The sequence below is a fragment of the Leptonotus elevatus genome, chromosome 13 (assembly GCF_054856555.1).
Source record: "Leptonotus elevatus isolate MCC_2025b chromosome 13, RoL_Lele_1.0, whole genome shotgun sequence".
In the NCBI taxonomy this organism is placed as follows: domain Eukaryota; kingdom Metazoa; phylum Chordata; class Actinopteri; order Syngnathiformes; family Syngnathidae; genus Leptonotus; species Leptonotus elevatus.
The window spans coordinates 19,609,442-19,635,538 of NC_141251.1; the positions used below are offsets into that span (position 1 = coordinate 19,609,442).

General features: G+C 39.1%; 4 protein-coding genes and 1 long non-coding RNA gene across 5 annotated transcripts; 2 read left to right on the forward strand and 3 right to left on the reverse strand.

The window, feature by feature from the left end:
- Positions 1-582: 582 nt before the first annotated feature.
- On the reverse strand, positions 583-3,845 carry rps24 (ribosomal protein S24). Its single transcript, XM_086093751.1, has 5 exons — positions 3,757-3,845; positions 3,119-3,184; positions 2,819-3,028; positions 2,070-2,183; positions 583-663 (listed from the first exon to the last, which is right to left on the reverse strand). Exons 1-5 carry the CDS (start codon positions 3,757-3,759, stop codon positions 661-663), a joined length of 396 nt encoding a protein of 131 aa, XP_085949877.1. The 5' UTR covers positions 3,760-3,845; the 3' UTR covers positions 583-660.
- A 1,049-nt stretch (positions 3,846-4,894) lies between these two features.
- On the reverse strand, positions 4,895-9,456 carry eif4ebp2 (eukaryotic translation initiation factor 4E binding protein 2). Its single transcript, XM_086093547.1, has 3 exons — positions 9,139-9,456; positions 7,602-7,781; positions 4,895-7,420 (listed from the first exon to the last, which is right to left on the reverse strand). The coding sequence occupies exons 1-3, from the start codon at positions 9,269-9,271 to the stop codon at positions 7,389-7,391; spliced, it is 345 nt and encodes a 114-aa protein (XP_085949673.1). The 5' UTR covers positions 9,272-9,456; the 3' UTR covers positions 4,895-7,388.
- Positions 9,457-15,125: 5,669 nt separating this feature from the next.
- On the reverse strand, positions 15,126-16,467 carry LOC147164136 (uncharacterized). Its single transcript, XR_015096941.1, has 2 exons — positions 16,117-16,467; positions 15,126-15,435 (listed from the first exon to the last, which is right to left on the reverse strand). It is a non-coding gene; the product is annotated as an uncharacterized LOC147164136 (long non-coding RNA).
- Positions 16,468-17,339: 872 nt separating this feature from the next.
- ppa1b (inorganic pyrophosphatase 1b) lies at positions 17,340-21,696 on the forward strand. Its single transcript, XM_086093754.1, has 11 exons — positions 17,340-17,490; positions 18,052-18,116; positions 19,187-19,240; positions 19,715-19,834; positions 19,903-19,989; positions 20,070-20,196; positions 20,268-20,395; positions 20,925-21,010; positions 21,084-21,159; positions 21,236-21,275; positions 21,365-21,696. The coding sequence occupies exons 1-11, from the start codon at positions 17,430-17,432 to the stop codon at positions 21,385-21,387; spliced, it is 867 nt and encodes a 288-aa protein (XP_085949880.1). The 5' UTR covers positions 17,340-17,429; the 3' UTR covers positions 21,388-21,696.
- Positions 21,697-22,266: 570 nt separating this feature from the next.
- Positions 22,267-25,916, forward strand: sar1ab (secretion associated, Ras related GTPase 1Ab). The gene is made up of 7 exons (XM_086093069.1): positions 22,267-22,362; positions 23,314-23,384; positions 23,847-23,966; positions 24,213-24,278; positions 24,371-24,474; positions 24,548-24,679; positions 25,001-25,916. Exons 2-7 carry the CDS (start codon positions 23,327-23,329, stop codon positions 25,115-25,117), a joined length of 597 nt encoding a protein of 198 aa, XP_085949195.1. The 5' UTR covers positions 22,267-22,362; positions 23,314-23,326; the 3' UTR covers positions 25,118-25,916.
- Positions 25,917-26,097: the final 181 nt, after the last annotated feature.

Here is a 26,097-nt window from a genome sequence, read left to right on the forward strand (position 1 = left end):
TCCTTTGTGACCTTAAAAATCTAGCAGATCATATTATTTTCCTACCTGTATGCATGCATTACCAATATTGCTTAATAGGCTTCGTGACATCCTCCACAACAGCAAATCTTCAGTAGCTTTGACAAGAGCTCCTGAATAAGATGTCATAAAGCAGCGGGTGGGCAACAGTGCGGACCCACAGGAGTGAGCCATTCCCTGGCATTTTCATGGCTTAATTTTAACATTCTCTTGGGGTGTATTTATATGCTAATTTGCCGAGAAGGTCATGGTGCAGAGGCGGCAGTCTACTCTGTTCCAAATGGTGTTTAGAAATGAGAAAAGGTAAAGTGTGCACATAAAAGCCCGAGCCTGGTGGTGGATTTGTGCAAAGTATTCATCTGGGGTTTTGACTGCATGAATTGGTGATTAGGAAAACAGTGACTTATGGATGGTCAAGTGAGTCACTGTGTGGTCATTTTAGGTATTGCAGATATTAGTGCAACAGTCAAACAGGGCCGATACATTACTCCATGACAGAATGGGCAGGTTTTAGGTTAAGTCACTCAGGCAAACAGTTTACAAGAATCCACTCCGAGAGAAATGGTCTTTTCTCCAAACTTTTATTTGAGAACAATATACAAGAACATCTTGAGCACGAGGACCATCCCTGGTTGTCTGGGCTTACTGAAGAAAGAGAAAGGAGAAAAAAAAAAAGATTACTCCACACTTGACATGTATATCGTTTGTATCAGGTTATAGTTTATAAATTCCAAACTGATACTAACACAGTATGCTTAAAAACAAAAACATTGTTACGCTTGTAACAAGTGTTTCATTGTGGTAAGAAAAAAAGTAAGCAGAGTCAAAAATATTCCACACTCACAAAAACGCTTGCGCTCCACTTAATTAACATTAAAATCTATAGTGGGTATGCTCCAACAGAGCAACAAACAAAGGCTTGAGGCAGTGGGAGAACCTTTTACAAGGGATTTGAAACAACACCAGTGGGGAGAAAACACCCTTGAAACAACACCAGTGGAGGAAACAGAGGATAAATCTACTGGGAAAAGTGGGCGTGGCATGCGTGGTACAAGTCCAGTATCAGACTTTTGGATGTGCAACACGGCGGCACCCCATGCTGGCACATTATACCTGTACATTGACACCTCATTTCTGCGCATGTATTCCGTGGGAGGCAAAGTCGGGAACAAAAGATGGAATAGAATCACGTTAACACATCGAAAGTTGCGGCAGAAAGTGTTTGTTGGGTTTAAAACTAAGCTAGTAAGGTCAAAGCGTGACTTGCATCTGTAAGTGATGCAATGAGGATGCCAAGTTTGACAGATGAGTTTTTTTTTATCCACATGCTAATTTTAGCCCCTTTTGCACCGTTTGTTCGCCTTTTACCTGCATCGTCGTTCCAAATAAACAGCACATACAGAATTGGCGGGTTGTGTTGTATTGAAGCATTTGTCAGTCGTGTAATTGTTTTATCACACCAGACACTGGCACTGACGTCTTCATGCATCTAATTGCAGGATTCCATGTTGTCAAACGGAACCTGCTTCGTTGGCCTCCGTGTAAAGGGCACAGACATGAACGCAGGAGCAACAGCTATGCTTGCAATTTAGCAGAACTGCTAAAAAAGAGGCTGGTGTTTAAGGTAAAACTGATTTCATCAAGTAATTTGTTCAATTTATTACCATTGGTAAGGATTCTTATATTCATATTACAGGGTTTTTTTGTCTAATGAAATGCATCATATACATGATGCAGTTGATTTATGAGGCTCTTGGTTAGTGGCAAGCCGCCCAAGCCAGTGTGGCAAACTGCATTTTTTATTTTCTTGAAGTTCATGTGGACTTCTTTTAGGTGGGTAGTTGTGGCGGTGAAGGAGGGTTAGCTATTATCCAACACTGGAGGATTATGTGCACACACGAGTTAGCCTGCTCTTGAACGTTTACCTTCTATGGTTCCCGAAGAACATTCGACAAGGTTGGAAGAATGACAAGATGAAGTTAAGCTACGTGCTATTCATTTAACTGTGCAGCATCTGAACTGAACTTTGCATCACTTAATGAATGACGTACCTTTTTGCTGGCAGCCCCCACACTGGACTTCTTGGTGCCTCGTACTTTCTTCATTCTGTTCTTGCGTTCCTTTCGCTGCTTCCTGGAGGTTTTCTTTTTCTCATAGAGACCATGCTGGAGGGTGGTGGGAGGGGGGAGGGGGGGGGGGGGATTTAGAATTAATTTCAAATGGAAGCAAATCCTACAGAGGAATATTCGGATCTCTAACTATAACGGATAAAACATGCCTTGACACAGAAAGTGTCTTAGCTGCTCAGTAAAATATGAGCAATACAAGTTAATGTCAATATCAAGTACTCCTGACATTCGAGGTTTCCAAGTTACGAACTGCGCACAATTAACTACAATAAACAAAAATTTAAGTGCAAAACGTTTGTTTTTACCATCATTTTCATGAGCAGAATTTGCGGAACGCCAATTTCAAATATTTTCTACATCCATGTTAGTGAGGACTTCTCTTTTTCCGAAATAATCCAGCCAACTCACAAGTGTGGCAGGAAATGCCGAATAGAGAGCGTGATTATTGCATAGATATGTGCCTTAGAATGTATCGCAGGGCAAACCAGTTGAAATGTATTCTGACAATAGCACTTTTATCATGACATTCAGAAAGGCACGTTGACCAACCGATCTAGTAACACCACCAATATGGGTGCAAATTAAAGCACCACATTTCACAGCCTTTAGGTCCAAACAAGTTAAAGCAGTGAGAAATCCTGAACAAATAACAACATGGTTTTCAAACTCACCCTGGCCAGTCTGTATTTGGGCTCATTTTTCTTTGCGTAATCTAGGGAGTCGTACACCATGGCGAAGCCCGTTGTCTTGCCACCACCAAACTGAGTCTTGAAGCCAAAAACGAACACAACATCGGGGGTTGTCTTATACATCTTCGCAAGCTTCTCCCGGATTTCAGTCTTCGGGACTGTGGCCTTGCCGGGATGCAGAACATCAACGACCTGAAAAGACAGGAATTGGCAAGGAGTACACATGAAACAGGTATGAAAGATTTGAGTGATGTAGGCACTTTGCATGTTATCCAAACTTACCATTTGCTTCCTCTGAAGCAGCCGGTTCGTCATGAACTTGCGGGTCCTTACTGTAACTGTGTCGTTCTAAAAAGAGGAAGACAACACTGAAGGTAGGTATTGTACACTCAAGCAAGTACAGCACGTCACGTTATCTTCGCAGTGGACTAACGTTTAGATTTGGAACGCTTAATTTTATTGGGACGTTGTCGGTCACATGCACACAATACTACTGTATTACTAACCAACTAAACACTTTAAATGCACAAAAGGGCCTCAATACAGAGTTCATCGCGAGGATGCTAACATTAGCCTCCAAGACGAGTCTTGATATATGAATTAGTAAATGTGGAAACGCCGGCGTCATAACTATATGTACACAAGTCGTCAGGACAAATATGTTAGGTTGACTCAAACAAAACGAAACTTAAAAATTTTAATTCAGTAATAACACGGTGTCCCTTATTGACTGATGATGTATCTTAGCATTTGGAAAGCGCCGTTTAAGTGTCACAAAAACGAACACAAAACATTGATATCGGTGAATTTTTGCAGACTGCGACATAAACTATCACTTGGCCGCGATGAAACAAGTGACAATCAGACGATCGCCTGGATGATAAGTGGATTTTATTTCTACTTCAGCCCTCCAGACTCACCATCTTGGCGGCGGCCTCGCTCGGGGACGTAGAAAAGGAGGAAGGACCTGCAAGCAACCAGATTAATGCCTGTCCGTAAATAGAGGAGTACCTACTGGATTTGCCTGATGGAAAATAAATTCAGGCCGCATCCAGGCTGTCACAAACAGAAACACAGCAAATAGCTGTGTGTCTTATTTTAAATCCGAAATATAGGGGCTTAAATCCTTAGAATTAAAATTTCCCATGTGGAAATCAATTCACGTGGATGATCATTTTGACAATAATTCCTTTGTTTGGAATTGAGTAAAACTGCAAAACAAAAACATATCTTTACTTTTCAGTCTGGAAAAAATAGCTCTTAAAATCAAACAAAAGTCTTCATTAAATTATTTATTGAAAAACGTAAAGCTGTCGTTTTTCAGTCGTCCACCTAGTGGCAGTATGTAACCACTGATCTGCACTAGCTAGTTATGTAGAAATCAATTATGGCCAACTTTGTGAATAGAAGCTGTGGGAAAGCCCAATTACGCCTCTTTATCGTGCCTATCGACAATATCAGGTACTTGACGTCACGGCAATGGTTTTGTGTGACGTTTTAGCCCACAGCCAAATGACAGACACATGCAGAGACAGTGTTCATATTCATCAGTATGTAAAGAGCTGCACTATGAAATGTAAAAATTGGTGAAATCCTGTGATTTTGCAGGTACAATGTAAATTGGATTTACTAATAATAATTTGCACCATAAATTATTAAAATTTGTTTCACTTTCTACACTGTATTGTTTACTTTGTCAATGATCCAGTTGGCATACCTGTACATTACAAGTATTGTGCATTTGCATGGTACCTGTACTTTGTGTTTGTGTGTGTGTTTTACTGGGAGTACATTGGCTTCTTCCCACATTCTATAAACATGTGCATATTAAGGAAATAAAAGACTGATTTAAAAAAAGAAGTGAAAACTAGAAAATCTGAAAAAACAAACGAGAAAACTGTTCTCAAATTATGTGTCAATTATTAATTATTTAAAAACACAGTTCTTATGGATGATTCTTACGCGTACTGCCACACCTTGACAACCACCGGTCTTGTGCCTTAACCTTCCTAAACATTACCACTAAGAAAATGTAAGTAAAATAAGAGCACAATGACATTGTCCTTGTTATGGAACTTTTATTGATCTTGTAGCAAGAGCATTCACTGGCATTTTAGTTTCATGAAAAATAGTTATTTTAAATCGAAGCTTGTTCCAAACCTTTTGTTGTTTTAATTCACAATTTTTAGCCTTCATTGTCCAAACAAACCGATTTTAATTAAATTTGTACTCAAGAATTTTGTTACCCAAAAAATGGAAAAAAATCAATTTGGAATGGAAAACGGGTAGGCTACTTGTGGTGTATCATAGCCGTATATTGAACCAAATGATAATGTTTGCGTCACTCCTTTGAACTCCACATGTACAAACAAAAGCAAAAAGAATAAATTTTCTTCAGTTGCTAAGTAGAATGTCCAGTGTTAACAGTGAAAAATATACATCTTTCGCAGTAGTACAAAGTGATGACTTTATGTAGACTTGTGTACTGCATTGCGTTTAAGTAAGGCGTGGGCACACTTATGTGACAAAAAAAGAAGAAATCATTACAGTACAATGGATTAAGGACACTGGGGACAGTTTTGCAGATTATGGAATGGCACCATCAAGATCAGAGACACATTTGACAAATCTGAAGGTTGGTTCCACTTCGAGTCAAACAAGACCCTTAATACAGAAAACTGTATTTAATACAAATCAAAATAAAATGTCTGCAACATATCTGGTTCATTTAAAGTCTACGTAAAAGTGCTTCACCCAAAAATTAATGGAGTCAAAAAATTTACACATTAGGTCAGAATATTCAAGTCAAGTATCACCTCGCTTCTTGCATCATGGTTGCAAAATTAGGGGAATTTTCAAATAAGGGCACTTTCCAATGGGATATAATGGAATTATATAGGAATTTACAGGGATAACATTGATATTCATTTAGTTTATGCAACATTCATATTGCTGTTGTTCAATGACAGAATTAGATGGAAAACTGTATAATGTATATTACAATTTAACTCATTCACTCCCAGCTATTCACTGAAGCAATCCCCTTCACTCCCGGCAGTTTTACTGGATTTTGACTGATTTTGCAAGGCCCACAGAATATTGTGTTCTATTCCTATAAAAACATGGAATTTACCAAAAGAAAGATTAGAGTCTCTTCTTTCATCAGGAAAAAAAAGAGTATATTTCTATCTGTTTCCGTCTTGCAGCAATTATTATTAGAATATGGCTAAGTTTCATCATTATTCACAAATCTGTTTTAAACAGTGGGGGAAACAGCTTGTTGCAATGGCCCTGGTTGATTTCTTATACTCTGTTGCCACCTGCTGGCCGTCTTTGTAATACTACAATTGCTTAATGCATTATTTTCAGTTCAGAGGCTGTATCAAAGCCTTCTGTATGCTCTAGCATAAAAATAACATAAAAACTTATAAATATGTCTTTGGGAGCATGGCAATATTCAAAATAGAACTTATTTATACGTTTTTGGGAGCAAATGAGTTAATTTCCATGTTTGTCTGCTCATGATAAAAGTAAATGTTCATAGCATTAAATTTCTACCAACAATTCCCTGTTAATTCCTGTTATTTGTCTTTATACAGTGGTACCTCGGAGTTTGAACATAATTCATTCCTGCAAAGTGTTCAAAGTCTGAATTGTTCAACCTCCGAAAAAATTTTCCCCATAGGAAATCATGTAAATGCAATTAATCCGTTCCCAACCTCCAAGAACTGCTTTACTTGACTACCCGTTTTCAAGGTACGTTCAGTTTAGCTTGCTTTGCTTGGGTGTTCGAACTCCGAAAATGAGTTCAAACTCCAAAGCATTTTTTTACTCAGATTTTTGGTTGTAAGTCCGATTTGTACAAGTTCTGAGACGTTCAAAATCACAGGTTCCACTGTATCTTTTTTTCAAAAAGTGTCCTGCCTTGAATATTTCCAAAATTTCATAGCTTAACTTCCCATCTCAAAATGTCCCACCCCTTTTTTACGTATTCTTCAATATAAAGCTCTAGTCAACCAAAAGGCCTGTCTTGTACTATTTAACCTGGAGTTTAAAATATATTCATTTGTACCTGCCTGAGAAAACAATTTCCAAATTTTGCAAAATGGTGATAATCGACTAGATTAGATTGAGATAAATCAGAATGTTGGTCAGAATTGATGTGCTCTGTTAATGAGATCACTGCCATTCGTGTGTGTGTGTGTGTGTGTCTTTATGCGTATGCATAATCGCCAGGCCAGCTCCCGTTGTTGTGTGGTTGAATTGTACAGCAGCTATGGAAATCTATTCAAATAAACCCACTTTCCCGACCCCGCCCGTACCAGACAGTATTTGCACTGTATCTCTGTGATTTTTGCACATAGACACATGCACACACACATACACATTCGGTATACGACATCCAGCAGCAGCGAGGTGGAGAGCAAAAGAAGATGGCTGCCATGAGGGCTCAACAACACATTTGTTTTTATAAGCCAAGCCACTGGCATGACAGGGCATGCCAGGTCAATTACTTGTTTGGGTTTTTCGTGTGTTTGCTGGCGCCAGTCTGTCAGATGTCCATTTCAAACTGCGCGTCGTCTCCTTGAACACAAATAAAAAGCAAGATATCAAGACAGCAATTGGGGAATTAATTCCAAAATACAGACATAGAGTGAACCGTACTGGGCAGAACATGAGGACAGGTTCGATAGGTGCTGCCGTTTTGGATAGCAACTGTGCATGACAATATCAACAGCGTGCATTTGCCGAAGCTTGTTGTTACCGTTCGTAGGCTTTCCGTCATGGTTGTTGACGTGGTTGTTGGCTTCATTCTTCCGGTTCTCAATGAGCGTGTTTTGGCTGGTCACGCCGGGGATGACAGGCAGGTGAGCGGGCGGGGTCTGGGCCATGGGCGAATTACGCATGTCCAGCAAGAATTTGCGGTCATAGATGATTCGGGTTCCTGCAACGGGATACACAGGATAGGTAACTTTTACACTTACTGTATTCATCATCAACTTTTCGGTACAGGACATACAGTATAAGGCAGGGGACAGGACAAGGGTAATCGTGATGTGCTCTAACCACACCTCTGTTTACACAAAAGATCAGCGGTTTTACAGTTTACATTCTGTAATGAATGTGACCTGAACCATGACCTTAAAAACCTAGGTACATATTGTTACCTCCCTTTGGAAGCCACTCAACCTCCCTATTGTGAGTTGATAGTCGTAGTGAAAGATCAGACTTCTTTTTAAACACATTCTTAATTCTTGCGTCATGAAAAATGAAGTATTCATAAGGTCAGCACTCTGAGAGAAAATTTGAAGTCAGTGTCCACGCAAAGAAGCTTTCCTAATGCGCTGGCAGCAAAGCCATTTAGTTTTACTCATACAGTTGCTGTTTAATAAAATTTAAAATGCTGAACTATGATAACATCAGAGAATGTATTACTGTCAGTTTCAAAGACAATTTACTCAGAGGACACCTTGACCTTGTACAGCAGGAACCTAACGTAATTTTATCAGGGCTCTGTTCCAGCAAATGCTTCAATCCAGTGCAGCCAAGATTAACAAAGTGTTCTATAAAATATTTTTTATTAGTCATGAGGACAGGTTCGGTAGGTGCTGAGCGTTTTGATACACACTTCTGAAATTAAAAGATTGCTCAAATTACCTAAAATTACAAAAGATTATTCATAATGAATTAAATCATCTATTTGAAGACACCAGTCATGTTAACGAGGTATGAAACAGCTAATTCACAATTCATTTCTGTAAACTTGTGTTTGCAGTTTCAAATGATCCCTTCTACAACTTTACTAGGAAATCACAATGTCCCATAACTGGTGATCTATTTTTAGGAGCGGTCTGTGAGCTACTCATGGTCTACCAGGAGGAGCCCATGGGTACCATGTTAGTGACACTGACACCTGCTTTAATGTGTAATTGTCTTGTTTAGCAAAACAAGTATGAACTGGTGCATTTAGGGAAAACACAAAGTAAAAGAATAAGCGGTTCGGAAAATGGATGGATGGATTGTGCCGGAGTGTTACTGACTTACTAATGTTTTTACTACAAGCTAACAAAATTCACGAGAGTGTTTGATAGATAACAAAAAACGGATTTGATAACCTCGTTGTAAAGTAGCCAATCAGCGAGCAGCAAGGATTTAGGGGCGGGGCTAACATTGTTTTTGTTTTGGAAGGTATGACAAGCCAGCTAAAGGCCACAATGACAGCAGCAGCGGGGGTGTGAGGCTCAGCACTAGCTTCTTCTTTTTTGTTGGGGGGAAAAAAAATGAAAATAGAGCCTTCTTACCTCCGGGAGTGGTAGAGAATAAAGTGCCTCCAGGGGTGGTACAATAGTCATGAGGTAGCTGCGTTGTGTCGTTGATCAACACCGTCCTGGTCGGGATGGCCCTGCTCTCGCTAAGCTGACGACTGTTCGACATTTTTCGGCGCCGCTTCGGTGACAAATTCGGCCGCTACGGAAACTCGGGGTGCTTATCTCCCGACGGACGGTGTAAACCAGGGCCGTTCCCCGCTCTCTTGTGTCTTTCCAAGGGCTTTCTTGTCGCTCCTCGCGTCCTTCCAGCCGTCAGCGCCGTCCCCTCCCTCAGCAAGGCAGGAAGCAGGACGAGCAGCGGGTGGAAGTGACGTCAAGTGGTGCGGACTCACGAAGGCCACGGTGTTTTAAAAACGATACTGTATTTAAAACATTTTTAAGAAATAAAGAAACTCATTATAGAAGACATGTATATTTGTGTTTGTTTGTTTGTTTATTGAACATATAAATGCAATACAAAATATAAAATACAAGTGAAAGAAAGAAAATAAAAATTATAAAGCAAAATAATTATTAGTAATTAACACATAATAAGAAACTCTGACATTCAATAAACAATAGTAGAAATATACAATAACTCATGCATTACATGGATGGATGGATGTTTATTCTGTCGACTAAAAAAAACATTTGTGGCAATGGCGTTGTCTTGTACCAGCCTAAAACACACTAGCCTATGGTGTTAAAACAATTATCAGTCTAATGTGACTGAAAGTTATGTCACTGTCAACTGACAGTTGTTCTCAATAGCTAATTGCATTTTTTTTTATATGTTCTTATGTTTTGCTCATGCAGAACCTGTTGCCAATTCAGTCCTACTTATCCAGTCACAATTTAGCTTACAGTAAAATTGTTTCCACTCAGTATAGTACCTGTACAAAAAAAATGCTATTTAATTTACAGTAATTTTTATTGGGTATTTTGGGTAAATTTAGGACAACTCTTGAAATTTCAGGGTAAGATAATATCATTTACGGTAGTAAAAAAAAATAATACTATTAATGTCGTCAAATGTTAAAACAGATCTATTTTGAGCCGAACATTATACAAACCCAATTCCCCAAAAGTTGGGACACTATACAAATTGTGAATAAAAACTGATTGCAATTATGTGGAAGTGCCAAATTTCAATATTTTGTTCAGAGTAGAACATAGATGAGAAGGTCAAAATTTAAACTGAGAAAATGAATAATTTTAAGGGGAAAATATGTTGTTTATAAATTTCATGGTGCCAACAAATCCCCCCCAAAAATTGGGACAGGGAGCAATAAGAGGCTGGAAAAGTCAATTGCACTTGTAAAAAAAAACAGCTAGAAGACCAGTTACCACTAATGAGGTCCATTGGCAACTTGATTGGAGTATAAAAAGAGCTTCTCGGAGTGGCAGTGTCTCTCAGAAGAGAATATGAGTAGAGAATAACCAATTCCTCCAATGTTGCGCAGAAAAATAGTGGAGAAATATCAGAAAGGTGTTTACCAGCGAAAATTTGCAAAAAGGTTGAAGTAATCATCATCTACAGTGCATAACATCATCCAAAGATTCAGAGAATCTGGAACAATCTCTGTGTGTAAGGGTCAAGGCCGAAAAATCATACTGGATGCCCATGATCTTCGGCACTGCATCGCAAACAGGAATGCTTTCTGTAAGGGAAATCACAGAAAGGGCTTAGCAATACTTCCAGAAATCATTGTGGGTGAACACAATCCACCGTGTCAGCCGTTGTTGCCAGATGAAACTCTACAGTACAAAGAAGAAGCCATTTCTAAAGCAAACCAAGAAGCGCAGGCGTTTCTCTTGGCCAGTTTTTTTTTTTAATGGAGTGTGGCAAAGTGGAGACCTGTTTTGTGGTCAGACGAATCGCGATTCAAAGTTCTTTGTGGAAAACTGGGGCGCTATATCATACTGACTAAAGAGGACAAGAACAACCCAAGTTGCGATCAGCACTCAGTTTATAAGCCTGCATCTGTGATGGTATAGGGTTGCATGAGTGCGTGTGGCATGGGCAGCTTCCACATCTGGAAAGGCATCGTCAATGCAGAAAGGTATATTCAGATTTGAGAACAACATATGCTCCCATCCAGGAATCATCACTTTCAGAGAAGATCTTGAATTTCTCAACATGATAATGCCAGACCACATGCAGCACCAATTACAACATCATGGCTGTGTAGGAAAAGGATTCGGGTATTGAAATGGCTGGCCTGCAGTCCACTTCTTTCACTTATAGAGCACATTTGGCGCATCATAAAGGGGAAGTATGGAGGTAAATTTGGTGCAAATCTAACTTGTGCAAAAAATTTGTACCAGTAGAAAAAAGTCTAAATTTGTATCTGTAAAAGTCGTGATTTGTATCTGTAAAAAAAATGTGTGCCTGTAAAAAAAAATTTTGTGTCTGTAAAAGAAATTTGTACCTGTAAAAAAAAAATGTGTATGTGTAAAACAAATTTGTATCTGTAAAAACAAATTTGTACCTGTAAAAGTCATGATTTGTATCTGTACAAATTTTTTTTTGTACCTGTACAAAAAGTTGCGATTTGTACCTGTAGAAATGACAACTTGTAGTCAAAGAAGTCGCCACTAGGAGTCACAAGTGTTTTTTCTGCTGCTGTTCAGTGACGTGAGTTTTGCTCCATTTGTCGCGCTACAAATGGAGCAAAACTAATTTGTACTTGTAGAGCGCCGTGATTTGTACTCGTAGAAGAAGAGGGCGGGCTCTGGAGGATTTGGGCGGGCTAAAGCTCAACCTCATTGGTTGAGCGAACGACCGTGGGTTGAACTCAAATGACGCCCATAAATCCGCAATTCCAAACAGAGTAGCCACACTAGTTTACGCGTCATTTTGGAAGAAGAGGACGTCCCAGGCGTGAAAATGTCAACATGGTTCAATATACGAACACCGTGTGGAACAGCTTAAACGTTGGTTGACATGCAGAGCACTCCAAGTGGGCAGAAAGAAAGAAGTTTTAGTATGAAGGTAAGATTTATTGTACGAACATAGCTCGTAATCCGGTGCTAGCTAGCTAGCTCATCTCATGTTGTTGTCACGAAAACTGAACACATTGAAGTCACGATTTGTATTTCAAGATTTGAAGCCTACCAGTGTAAACATACGACCAATAGCTTGTACCTGTAAAAAAAAAAGTGGACATTACTCAGCTACTTGTATTTGACTAACATTATATTCAAGCATCTGTACTCTTACTATCATAATAAAATGAAAACAAAACGTTTTTACTGCGAGTGGATCTTTAAGCCGCTCCAGGTATTTCAACCTCAACCCTTTATCCTCTGTATTTAATCATTTTATTTCAAATATTATAATTTATTGATAAATGTCAGTATTTTGCTCTTACACTCTTAGTTTACTCATCACTCACAGTACTCAAATATTTGTGCAAGTATTTTTTCTGTGCTTTTAATTTCTACTTGAGTTACATTTTCCAATGTAACATTACTCTTATTTAAATATTGGCTATTCTGCTTTTGAAATGCCAGTCTATCTGTATTACTAAGATGTGAGCAGTGTCACTGTCACACAGCTACTTTAACAAAAGTAACTAGGTCAAATGTTAGTTTATTTATTTTTAATTAAATGAGAATCTCATATATTTCAAAATATTGCTCAAAAGGTGGAGACAACTGCTGTAGACACTGCTGAAGCATCAGTGAAAAGGATGACCCACTCCATCAGAAAGCAGCCAAGAGACAGGAGATGACACCTGGGGGTATTCCATCAAACTGGATTATGGAAAATTATTTTGCAGATCTACCTGTGGCAGTGGTCAGTCTTTTTTTCTGGTGGCTACAATAATGGGCAACACCTATTTAGTCTTATTTTTTATATATATATTGTTATAGGCTACTTGCCGACTTGCTGCCATGATCGCTTTTGGCTACTGTTGAGATGTAACAGTGAAGAATGAATATGTAGGTAAATTCGAGGTGCTTTACATTAAATCAATAATTAATAACACGATTAATGTGAAATACACATCTAACATGAAACAATTATAACTTATATATTTAGTCGGTCTGCTTTTTTCTTTTTTTTTTGCCAATCATATTTCCGCTGTCTTGGACTGTAGGATACCGTTCACCGTACACTCAGCAACATGCTTGGGTGGCGGGTGGATCGGAGCGTGGGAATATCATTTCCATCGGCTCCGGTTCACCTGCTCCTAATTTTAATGCACCACACACACACACTTGTATATACACTGGGTGGGGTCACATTCACGGTTTAGGGGTAGAGTTCGCCAGTCCGCGAGCTGGCGGACTCAGTAACAGGGGTTAATTTTCACAAAGAACGCTGGGGTGACGACCGGGGCCTTCCCCCGCTGGGCCTGGGGTTCGGGGGTGTCGGCCGCCCTCCGGTGCCCCCATCTCCCCCTTCTGCCCCCGGTGTTCCGTCCTTCCACACGGCGGGGGGTGGGGTGGGCGCGGCTGCCCTCTCCGCTCCGCTGTCCGGCCCCTCTTCGGCGCCGGTGCCTGGGTGCGGGTGGTCCCCGGGGGCTGGGGGTCGGGGGTTGGGGGGCTGCCGGTTGGTCGGGGTGGGGTCGGGGGGGGGGGGGGGCGGTGGTGGGGGGTGCTGGGGTGGGGGGTGTCTGGGGGATTGGGGGCGGCTGGGGCTGGGTTGGGGTGGGTGGCGGGGGTGGATGTGGGGCGGGGGGTCGTGGGGGGGGGGGGGGGTGGGGTGCCTGGTGGGCCTGCAGTGCCCCGTCCTGCTGCGTTGGGCCGGGGGCGCGGGCCGTGTTGGGGCGGGGGGCGCTCCTGCTCCTGGGTTTGCTCTCCGGCCGGTGGCCCTGGCGGGGCCCGGGGGTCGTCCTTTGGCGCTGCCGCGGCCTGGGGGGCCCTGAGGTGTTGCGCTTGCTCTGTTCCGGCGGGGGTCGACGGCTCCCCTCTTTGGTGGAGATTTTCATGCATGCCAGATCCACCACACCAGCATCTACCGAAACTCAGACACAATCTGTTTCCTCCTCAGGTTATTGAATCGGTGGAGGCTGGTGTCTGCGGATCTCACGCGGCTTCGTCTGTCCTTCCTTCCTTTTCTCGGTCTCTCCTTTGGTCTCTTGAGGCCTCCCTGATTTTATGTTTTTTGGATTTGTTGGGGTCTGGATGTTTCTTGGGCTGGGGAGGAGTTCTGGTGGGGGGTGTCTGGTCGGTGCTGGATTTCACCTTCCTTGGTTTTCTTCGGTCCCCTCGGGTCTCCTGGTGTTCGATTTAGGTGAACGGTATGAGATTTTTTTCTAATAGGTTTTCTGGTGAGCTAACAAATACACACACGCACGCACGCACGCACACATACTCACCCACACACACAAAAAAAAAAATATATATATATATATATATATATATATATATATAAAAAAAAAAAAAAAAAAAAAGAGCAATGATGATGACATTTCCGAATGAACAATACTGAGCTCTTAAGAAAAAAAAGGAAAAAAAAAAAAAAGGAAAAAAAAAAACTGGATTATGGAAAATTATTTTGCAGATCTACCTGTGGCAGTGGTCAGTCTTTTTTTCTGGTGGCTACAATAATGGGCAACACCTATTTAGTCTTATTTTTTATATATATATATTGTTATAGGCTACTTGCCGACTTGCTGCCATGATCGCTTTTGGCTACTGTTGAGATGTAACAGTGAAGAATGAATATGTAGGTAAATTCGAGGTGCTTTACATTAAATCAATAATTAATAACACGATTAATGTGAAATACACATCTAACATGAAACAATTATAACTTATATATTTAGTCGGTCTGCTTTTTTCTTTTTTTTTTGCCAATCATATTTCCCTCGTCTTAGTGATAGCAGCAGTATTGCCTTTTTTGGTGAGTCTTGAATTCCTCATACAGCTCCATCAATAACTTTTGTTCTGTTTGTGAGAAGAATACTGTTCTCGTCTTGGATGGATGCAGAAACGGCTCTTCTGGACATCAAATAAAACATTTCAAATGATGCACAATCTTGTTTATTGAATGATACATGTTGTTATTTGATCTGACTATTTCAAATAACTCTCAATATGGATTAAATTGTACTCCTGCAACATTTCAAACTCAAAATTGGAAGACATTTAGAAAGCATAATTTCTTCACTTTCCCAAAGGTGTTTGCAGTGAAATTATCTCAGAACCGTAACCAGTGTATCAAGGATTCTCATTTGTTGGACTTCACAGCCACTTTGAAGCAGGTTTGATGTCACACCATGTGCCACCGTCTAGCGATTGATCAAGAAGTAGCTTTGATTGACTGCATGCTGGCATCTGTGCGAATAGAATGATTGGGTCAGCATATTAATACAATAAAAAATAATCATAGCTTCCTAGCTGTGTCATCAAAACACAGCCACTGACATTATACGTAATCAGTTAAATGTTTAGCTTTATCTTGTTAGCCAGAAAAAAAACAAAGATTTTGTCACATCTTAATATCAGAAATAGTGGTAATACTGATAGACACAGACATTGTTTATACACATTCCCATTTGCATTATTTTTATTTGGCTTCAGTGTTGAAAGCAAATGTGTATATTTAAAAGTGTAAGAGCCTTTTATTTTAACTGTTTGCAAAGCATACATTGCAAAAATACTGACATTTATCAATAAATTGTAATATTTGAAATTAATTGATTAAATACAGACGGTAAAGGGTTGAGGTTAAAATACCTGTAGCGGCTTAAAGATCCACTCGCACTTTTGTTTTCATTTTATTATGATAGTAAGAGTACAGATGCTTGAATATAATGTTAGTCAAATACAAGTAGCTGAGTACTGTCCACTTTTTTTTTTTTACAGGTACAAGCTATTGATCGTATGTTTACACTGGTAGGCTTCAAATCTTGAAATACAAATCGTGACTTCAATGTGTTCAGTTTTCGTGACAACATGAGATGAGCTAGCTAGCTAGCACCGGATTACGAGCTATGTTCGTACAATAAATCTTACCTTCATACTAAAACTTCTTTCTTTCTGCCCACTTGGAGTGCTCTGCATGTCAACCAACGTTTAAGCTGTTCCACACGGTGTTCGTATATTGAACCATGTTGAAATTTTCACGCCTGGGACGTCCTCTTCTTCCAAAATGACGCGTAAACTAGTGTGGCTACTCTGTTTGGAATTGCGGATTTATGGGCGTCATTTGAGTTCAACCCACGGTCGTTCGCTCAACCAATGAGGTTGAGCTTTAGCCCGCCCAAATCCTCCAGAGCCCGCCCTCTTCTTCTACGAGTACAAATCACGGCGCTCTACAAGTACAAATTAGTTTTGCTCCATTTGTAGCGCGACAAATGGGGCAAAACTCACGTCACGTCACTGAACAGCAGCAGAAAACCCACTTGTGACTCCTAGTGGCGACTTCTTTGACTACAAGTTGTCATTTCTACAGGTACAAATCACAACTTTTACAGATACAAATTTATAGTTTTTGTACAGGTACAAATTTTTTTTTGTACAGATACAAATCATGACTTTTACAGGTACAAATTTGTTTTTACAGATACAAATTTGTTTTACACATACACATTTTTTTTTTACAGGTACAAATTTCTTTTACAGACACAATTTTTTTTTTTACAGGCACACATTTTTTTTACAGATACAAATCACGACTTTTACAGATACAAATTTAGACTTTTTTCTACAGGTACAAATTTTTTGCACAAGTTAGTTTTGCACCAAATTTACCTCCATAGGGATGCCTCACAGTGGTGAAAATGGCCTTGTCCCAACTTTTTTGAGATTTGTTGACATCATGGAATTTAAAATCAACATAGTTTTCCCTTAAAATTATACATTTTCTCAGTTTAGACTTTTGATCTGTTGTCTATGTTCTATTCTCAATAAAATATTAAAATTCGGGACTTACACATAATTGCATTCAGTTTTTATTCACAATTTGTATAGTGTCCCAACTTTTTTGGAATTGGGTTTGTATGTTGTTTTCCTTTCTGAAACAGTATATGTACTTCTAATTTTACGAGTTTTTTTTTTTTAAACACGTATCTGTATTCCTACCTAGGTACAAAGTGTAAGTACTTTGCGACCTGTGTTTGCCGAGAGCGGACCCTCAATTTCTGAGTACTGTATTTTGCGGTTCTTTTCAACCAATTTGGGATTCTCCGATATTCCCTGAACGTCTCATCCACGGTGTACGCATGCGTGTTGCTCTTCCGCCTGCCCTCCCGTCCTGTCCACTGCCTCGACTGACTCCTCTTTCCGCCGCCATCCCTCATCCGAGTGAGACAAACCTGCACTTAATCATGAGCTTCACTGCGGAAGAGAGGGGCATTCCCAACTCCTTGAGCTACCGCTTGTTCTTCAGTGAGTACAGCGGACATTGATTTATTATCTTTATTTAATGTTTGGAGAATTCAATGTTTGTCGTTCTCTTTAAGAGCTCGCGGTAACCTCCCGCGTGTCACTATTCATTGAATGTCGCCGTAAGATGTCATATTGGTGAAAGTTTCCCTAGTTGTGCATTCCTTTTCACGATATTCTCATTGTTTTTGGCCTATATTACATTTGCATACTCGGTTGCATTAAACCGGTTTGTCGGGTTAACGACAACTCGAGTAGAAAGCTTCTAATCTGGGGGTTTTAAATCGTAATTTGTGTAGCAATCGCGTGGGGAAATCTTCCAGGGTGGTTCCACACGTCATCAAGTTGGGAAGCATAACATTTACTGGTGGGGCAACACCCTCTGATTACAGGACGCTAGGAGAATGCATTGGCTAGTCAAGTCTAATTCCCCAGTGAATATATGTTTTTTTTGCGATATGTTCGTCTCAACGGTCTAGTGCTATAAAGCTGTAAAGCAGTGCTTTGAACAAACTATTTTCTGTAAATACAACAATACATTTTCCTACTCCCATTGTCTTGCAGAGAATTCCGAGGGGAAGTATATCTCGCCATTCCATGACATACCAATATATGCCAATGAGGCACAGGTACAGTAACACCTATCTTGTTAAGTCACATTCCACAGGAGACATTATGCATTTATGACAAAGACATACAAGTGTCTTAACGTGTCTGTCGTGTGGTTATGCCCCCCCCCCCCAAAAAAAAACAACAACCATGGATCAAGAATAATAGGGCTTAAATATACCTTCTCTCGTCTTGCTGAAAGTAGGCAGTTTTGAGGGGGGTGGTCCTTTCTCATGCAAGTGAGACACTGGCCACCGTGGCCCGGACATTGCTGATTGGCTTTTGTTACAATGACAACTTAAAGTGGAGCTAGGTAGTGGCTGCATGTTGAGCCCGAAGTTTAAAAGAGCGGGCGGATTATTTTCCCTCACGGAGCCAGTACTTCAACTCCAAGATACCGAATCATACACATCTATTTAGTATGCAGGTGCATTTGGCGCATACAGCCAAATATGACTCACCCCATCATGTCGTCAACTTTACCGAACAATCCAGTATTTGCTGCTTATCAGAAGCTAACGCTAATCAGTGCATCTAACAAAAATCAATACAACTCTTCTAACCTTTTTGGATATTAAGTATAAAGTTCATGGTTTTATGAATCAATATTGGACTATGAAATGGAATATCGATCCGATATCGATATTTTAAACTCAGCCTTAGAAAGCATGGTTTGAAAATGGCGGATCTTTATGATTCTTGGTGTGGGGTTGGTTATTATGTTGTGACATCACATTTTGCAAAATTCAGAAGGGCAGGTTTCATATTCAGAAATAGACAGAAATCTACGAATGTAATGAAGTTGGGCACTTCACCCAACTATTTGCATACAAGCAATCACTGAGTCAATTTTCTCTAATATGCCCTTTTAAAGTCACATTTTAATGTTAAAACGCTCTCATGCTGAGTTGGCAACCCTTTGAATTACGTAATGTTTTCCAGAACGAGTGAGGCCATAGTCTATCGAGCCTTGATATCTCCTGTGGCTGGCTGTAAGAGTGTGTAAATGTCATTACAGTAGTAAAACTGTGTATAAAAAAAGTAACAAGGACAGAAAGTAAATTAACATATTGAATTTCTGTCTCTTCAGAACATCTTTCACATGGTGGTGGAAGTACCAAGATGGACAAATGCAAAGATGGAGGTAAGAAATGTAACCATTCTGGTTTTACGTTGTAATGAATTAAGGTTGTAATCGTGAGGCAGGTGTTCTACTAAGCAGTAACCACTGGCATATATGTAAACATAAGTCATAAAGGGGCATTTAAAAATCATTAAAGAAATCTAAAAAAAATACACATTCCGTAGAGAATTTATGGACATTTTACAGGAAGTTACTGGGATAATTGAATATTGCAAATTTGCAAGTTAGTCTAGCATTTAATAACCATTGTGGCAGATGTCACATAACAAAACAAAAAAAAGTCAACATTAGTATGGATTTAGTTCCAACAAGTGTCTCTCTTTCCTTGTGTTTGGCGGATGTTTTAGTTTATTCAATGTTTATTTTGTATACAGTATTATGAAACTGCAAATTATTAATCGTGGCATCATTGTAGTTCGAATGGTTTGATAGTGAACAAATTGAGCACTAACATCTTTGCTATTGTCTTTGCAGATCGCCACAAAGGACCTCTTGAACCCAATAAAACAAGACGTGAAGAAGGGCAAGCTGCGCTACGTCGCTAATGTTTTCCCGCATAAAGGCTACATATGGAACTATGGAGCCATTCCACAGGTCAGCGCATTTTCTCTATACACATAATTTTTCAGCAAATTGTGTTGATTTTTCTCATGTTGTTTTAGACGTGGGAAGATCCAAAGCACAAAGACAAAGACACCGGCTGCCATGGGGACAACGACCCCATTGACGTCTGTGAAATCGGCTCCAAGGTATGTACAATTAAAGGTCTATTTTTAGCCACTGTTGACTGTTTGCGTCACATTGACAAGTCCGTACACGTGCCGGTCAGGTGTGTTCCCGTGGTGAGGTGATCAAAGTGAAGGTGCTCGGGGTCCTGGCTATGATCGACGAGGGCGAGACTGACTGGAAAGTAATTGCAATCAACGTTGAGGACCCTGAAGCTGAAGAGTTCAACGGTAACCATTACTCGCTATTGACTTATATCCTCTTTTTCCTGCATTTTGACCTTGTTTCTCCCCCTCTTCAGACATCAGTGATGTTCAGAGGTTGAAGCCTGGATATCTGCAGTCCACAGTCGACTGGTTCAAGAGGTATAAAGTACCTGACGGGAAGCCAGAGAACACATTCGCTTTCAATGAAGAGTTCAAGGACAAGGTCTTGTTTTTGTTTTTTTAAACACTTATCATTAGTCTTTAGTTGTGCAGCTTAAGCAGGCTTCTAGAAAAGTTAACAAGTTATGACTTGACAACTATGTTAGAGTAGGTTAGGGATCAACTACAGCACTTTCTGACTTGTATACACATTTGGGTTGCATTGCACCCGGAGGAATGGAACTTTGTTGTAAACAGAGGACCTTCTGTTTATGCATCCCCCGATCTGTCGTTGAATAACTAAATGAATTCACTATAAGGAAATAGGGCGTACAGTAGCTATACACATTTATGAAATGGGGAAAAAAGTACCAAAATAAGTTGTAAATACATGAATGGGGCTTAGAGTTTTTAAATGAGTACCATTAAAAAATAAAAAATAAAATAAAAAAGTTAGTTTTTCCTTTTGGGAGGAGGGGGGGCTTTTTAATTTTATTAAAATTTTACCTACAATAAAAATATAGTAATTATATATTTTGGGGTTGTGTTTAACTGCATTAGTGACTAAATGATTTACTGTGAGTTATTTTCAGGACTTTGCCATTGATGTCATCAAGAGCACTCACAACTTCTGGAAAGCTCTGATTTGCCAACAGGCCGATGGTGGTGAACTGAACTGGTAGATAAATTGTTGTATAGTATTTATAAACATCCCGGCTGCTCTTGTTAATTTTTTTTCTTGTAAAATACAGCAAAAACACATGCATCTCATCCAGTGACAGTCCTTTATGCTGCTCGGTGGCTGAGGCTAAAGCCGCTGTCGGTGATGTAAGTAAAACATTTATGGTAGAAATTGCATTATTGTGTCCATATTATCATCAGATTCTTTTTTCTGCATTTACAGGCATGCCCTTGTGAAAAGGAGGAGCCTACCCCATCATCAGGTAGCATATTGATAACAAAGTTTGGGTATACTTCATTGAATTTTCCGACTGACTGTGTGATTTTAATCTGCTGTTTCTTCTATTTACAGTTGATAAATGGTTTTACTACTAATGGACAAATGGGAGAAGAAGGCGGACGTTTCATCTGTCATAGACTTATTTGAAGATGATAGGAACTTTTGCAACAACAGAATGAGACATTGCAGGTTTTTGTAAGGTGTCTGTCTTCGTTATAGAGATGTGTCTAGAGAGTATAGTGATAAGGAATAAAATAGCATTTAATTCTTCCCTTATTTATCAAAAGCTTTTCCTACACATAAGGTGTAGGTTTAAAACTGACACAGGTACGACACCTATTAATGTGTGCCATGTAAGATACACTGAACTGCTTTAATAAAGCTATCCCTATGTATATTATTAATGAAGTGGGAATGTTTTTTTGTTTTGTTTTTTACACACACGCCACCCAGTGTTCAATATTAAAAATACATTCACTTTAAGTGTGTTTTATCATTTTCTAATATTTTTGCGTGCATCAATAAGTTAAGAAAAATACAGTTTTATGTGCTGCAATCGGTGTGATGCAGGAGACAGACAATTGAAACTAATTTCAGGGCAACACATTTTTACATGTATTAATTGGTGCTGTTATTTTAATTAATATAAGCCAAAACCATTTTCATACAATTACACATAGCAATCTTTGCTTTTATTACATCACTAGAATAAAAGAAAAATCAAAGAAAAAAATACTAGTAATTGTTGTATCATACGAGTTTACCATTCTAGCACTCCAAACTGTGAATATTATTGCTAGCCGCATTTAATATATGCCTTAATGTTTTTTGATAGTATTTTGTTGTTTGAATATGGAAAATACATCAAAAATAATAGCGGACTTCTATATCGTAAACAAACCTTTATATTTAGAGAATACATTCCTATATTTTTAATCAAGGCTGTTAACGATGTGAGTTAGCAAACAGGCTAGTGCGATGACGTACTTCCGGTTTAGTGTCAAACTTGCGTAGTGCTTTACAGCTGACGGGACAGGCGGACAGTGGGATCATAAACAAGTCGAAACAAGGTAAGTAGTTATTGATTAACTTTCACTTGCTAGCTCGAGTTACAATAATCGTGTCCTATTTTACGACCCGACTCGAACTGTGGTTTATCTTTCTAGACTTTTCTGCTCGCTTGTTTACTTAAAAGGTTACAGCATTATTGTTTACTTTGGGCCAGCTAAACGTTTAGTACATCTGTCCTCTTGCGATTACCTAAAGCTGGCTGTCATCGCGAAATATTAATAGAAAACTACTTCTGTTGATCAATTTGTCACTGCACATGAAAATCCACCATGAAAGCGCTTTAATATGAAAATAATTTCATGATTACTGTAATCATATGGGCGTCCTAAGCTATGTGGACTTTGGCGAAATTTGAAACAAAACTGGTTCATGTAGTGACATTTTGCTCAAAGGAGGCCTCATATGCAGTGCATTAAGCCCATCGAGTTGCATACAGAGTGACAGGTGTGTGTGTGTGCGTGTGTGTGCGTGCGTGTACGTGTTCGTGTGTACGTGTAAAGTGTGTGAGAGTGTGAAAGGGAGACTTGTGGAGATCAGATGAAGTGTCCTTGCCACAACTTGTCATAATAAAAATAGTCCGGGGATGATCAGCGTGTGTCTGTCTGGGAAGGAAAACTAACAAAAACTGAATGTTTTTGCTTTCAGATGCTGAATTAATTCATAACTCAACATAACTATTTATAGAGACCTTTAACAAGAATCACAGCTCTAATAAAGTGATGTACATGAAATGAAAAATAAATTACAAAAAAGACTAACAATAATAATGATCAGTACATTGAAAAAAGTATTTCTTCCTTCTTATTATAGCTTACGCATACCAGCAGTATTATTAAAGCTCAAGAAGAAAGCAGCCTACGGAGATTAAGCAATACAATCAGCAATAGTTGAGTAATTGAAGCTCTTTTTTTTCACGTTATGTGTTTAATTTATGCTTATCTGAATTACAGGCAGTCCAGCATCATGTCTTTTATTTTTAACTGGATCTACAGAGGCTTCAATGGTGTCTTGCAATTATTAGGTAATGTATAAATTGCGTATTATTGTTAAGAATGCCATTCTATACAGTGGAAGAGATTTTGAAGACAATTTGTAATGTCAGCTTCCCGTTTGTTCGAATTAAGGGCAATTTTCCCAATTGGATATAATGGAAAGTGAAGTAATCTATTCTGTTGCTTTCTATCATAAAACAATGGCTAAAAAGGCAGGTTGTTTTAAGTCATTTTCTAATATTCCTATTGCTTACCCACATTTTCCATCACCGTTCTCCTTCTCTGATGGCCCTTCCACGAAACAATAGAAAAAGCCAAAGAATAAGCAAAAACCTGAAGTTGTACGATTTAAATAAGGAACAAAAATCAACATTTCATACTCACGACATTTAAAGGTGTTTAAACTTGGAGGTTCCACTGTATATTTCATACAAGTCAGTGATCATAAAACACATGTTTCCGAACTTAAACAATTTATTATGACTGTGCAGGACTGTATAAGAAGTCTGGCAAGTTGGTGTTCCTCGGATTGGACAATGCTGGCAAAACGACACTACTGCACATGCTCAGAGATGACAGGCTGGGCCAGCATGTACCCACACTGCACCCAAGTACCTACCTACCTATTTATCTATCATCATCCATCCATTAGTCCATCCATCTAGTCATTCTATCTATGCATCAATTTATCTTTCACCCTAGCCAACATCCACCCATCTCTCCATCCTTCATCTATCATCCCTCCATCTTTTCATCTATCATACATTACTTTATATATTCTATCCACACATCTATCCATCTATCATCCATCCATTCTTTCCAATCAACTCATGTCACTTTTTCCTGTCTGTCCTCAGCATCTGAAGAGCTGACCATCGCTGGAATGACTTTTACCACATTTGACCTGGGCGGTCACACACAAGGTAAGGAAAAGAACTGGCAACTTTGGACAACATACGTTTTTAATTGTAATGAAAAAAAAAATATATATATATTTTTTTTAAATCTGTCTTAGCACGACGCATCTGGAAAAACTACCTCCCAGCCATAAATGGTATCGTCTACATGGTGGACTGTGCTGATCGTGAGCGATTAACTGAAGCTAAAGTAGAGCTGGATGTGAGTTTGAACCTTACCTTTCTTTGCCTTTACATCATATATTCCTATTACGTGACTCCTCTTCTTTGTTCAGGCGCTTTTGACAGATGACACCATCTCAAACGTGCCGGTTCTTATACTGGGAAACAAAATCGATCGCCCGGAGGCCATCAGTGAGGATGCACTCCGAGGGACGTTCGGTCTGCATGGTCACACGACTGGAAAGGTGACCAACACATGACATGAACATTGAGCAAAAATTATTTTTTATTTTTATTTTACTTGACCTTTATTTATCTAGTTATGGCAATTAAGAAATATTCTCATTTGCAATGCCAACCTGGCAGCGGACTATCACTATCATGTATATAATAGCATTTAGCATTAATATGGCATTACATTTTTTCTTCTTTTCTCCTGTAGCCACATCACAGCTGATACTTTTTACTTCAGTCTTTTTTTTACGTCACACATAAATGCCATTGACAAAGAAGATGCTATAAAGTCCTTTCTGCTTTTATAAAAGAAGCTTGTGTTTCTCTTTTAGGGCAAAGTGTCACTGAAGGAGCTTAATTTGAGGCCAATGGAGATTTTCATGTGCAGCGTGCTGAAGAGACAAGGATATGGAGAAGGATTCCGCTGGCTGTCCCAATACATTGACTGATTTCATGCAAATGGATCCCATAAATACAATACTGATTTACAAAACAACACTACCTGCAATCAGAGAAATATTGTATCTACATACCTTTATAATTTTGACCTTGCCAGCTGGGAATGCAATATTCTTTGCTAGAAGAACATCATACCACAGCAAGTCAAAGATCACTTATTAAGTGTTGTCGCCAAGGATCCTTATGCTGTGTATTTTTTTTAATCTCTGGGTGCCATAGAGAAAGTGTCTACGACAGCGTGTCAGCTTCTGACCCGCTGATTATTTTTAGCGGTTGGTGTTGACTTACAGTGAAGGTCGGTTTGTTTAAAGTTTTGCGGACCGTGTTAAGACACACACTGGTGCCACTGAAGCACATGTTGAATTGTGTATCCAATCACTCACTTGAAATTGGATGGGAGTTTTTTGGGGGGCTATTTTTGAAAACAGGGTTTACCACTAAAAGTGCAAAGTGCTTGAATTTTTTTCTGTGAGATTCACAATGACAGCACAGTGTTATATAGTTGAAGTTTATGATAATGGTGGTATATATGATGTGGACAAGGCTGAAGTACTTTGTGATCAGTAGCTGCTCACCACATGCAGTGATATGAGAGTACTTCCAGGGTGGTGCTTGAAAGCAGGGTATAACAATATATGTGTGAAAGTAATCGATATGTTTTTCAATATTATTTGTACATAACAATTATTTATATATTTACATCATAGAGGTCAAGTTAGCTCTGAAGCTGTTACAAAAGATGGGTCAAATTTTTATTGGAGCTGGGTCAGAATAAACACTTTCTACAAACGTCTTGCTTCTTTTTATTCAAATGTTAAACTTTTCTTTCTTTTTTTTAGTTTTAAAGAAAATTCTAGCAATAAAAAAAATTCATACGATCATATTGTTGTATTGTACTTTGTAGCAAAAAAGACATATTTTGAATATATATAAGTATATTACAGCAAATACATGTAATCCAAATAGCTCA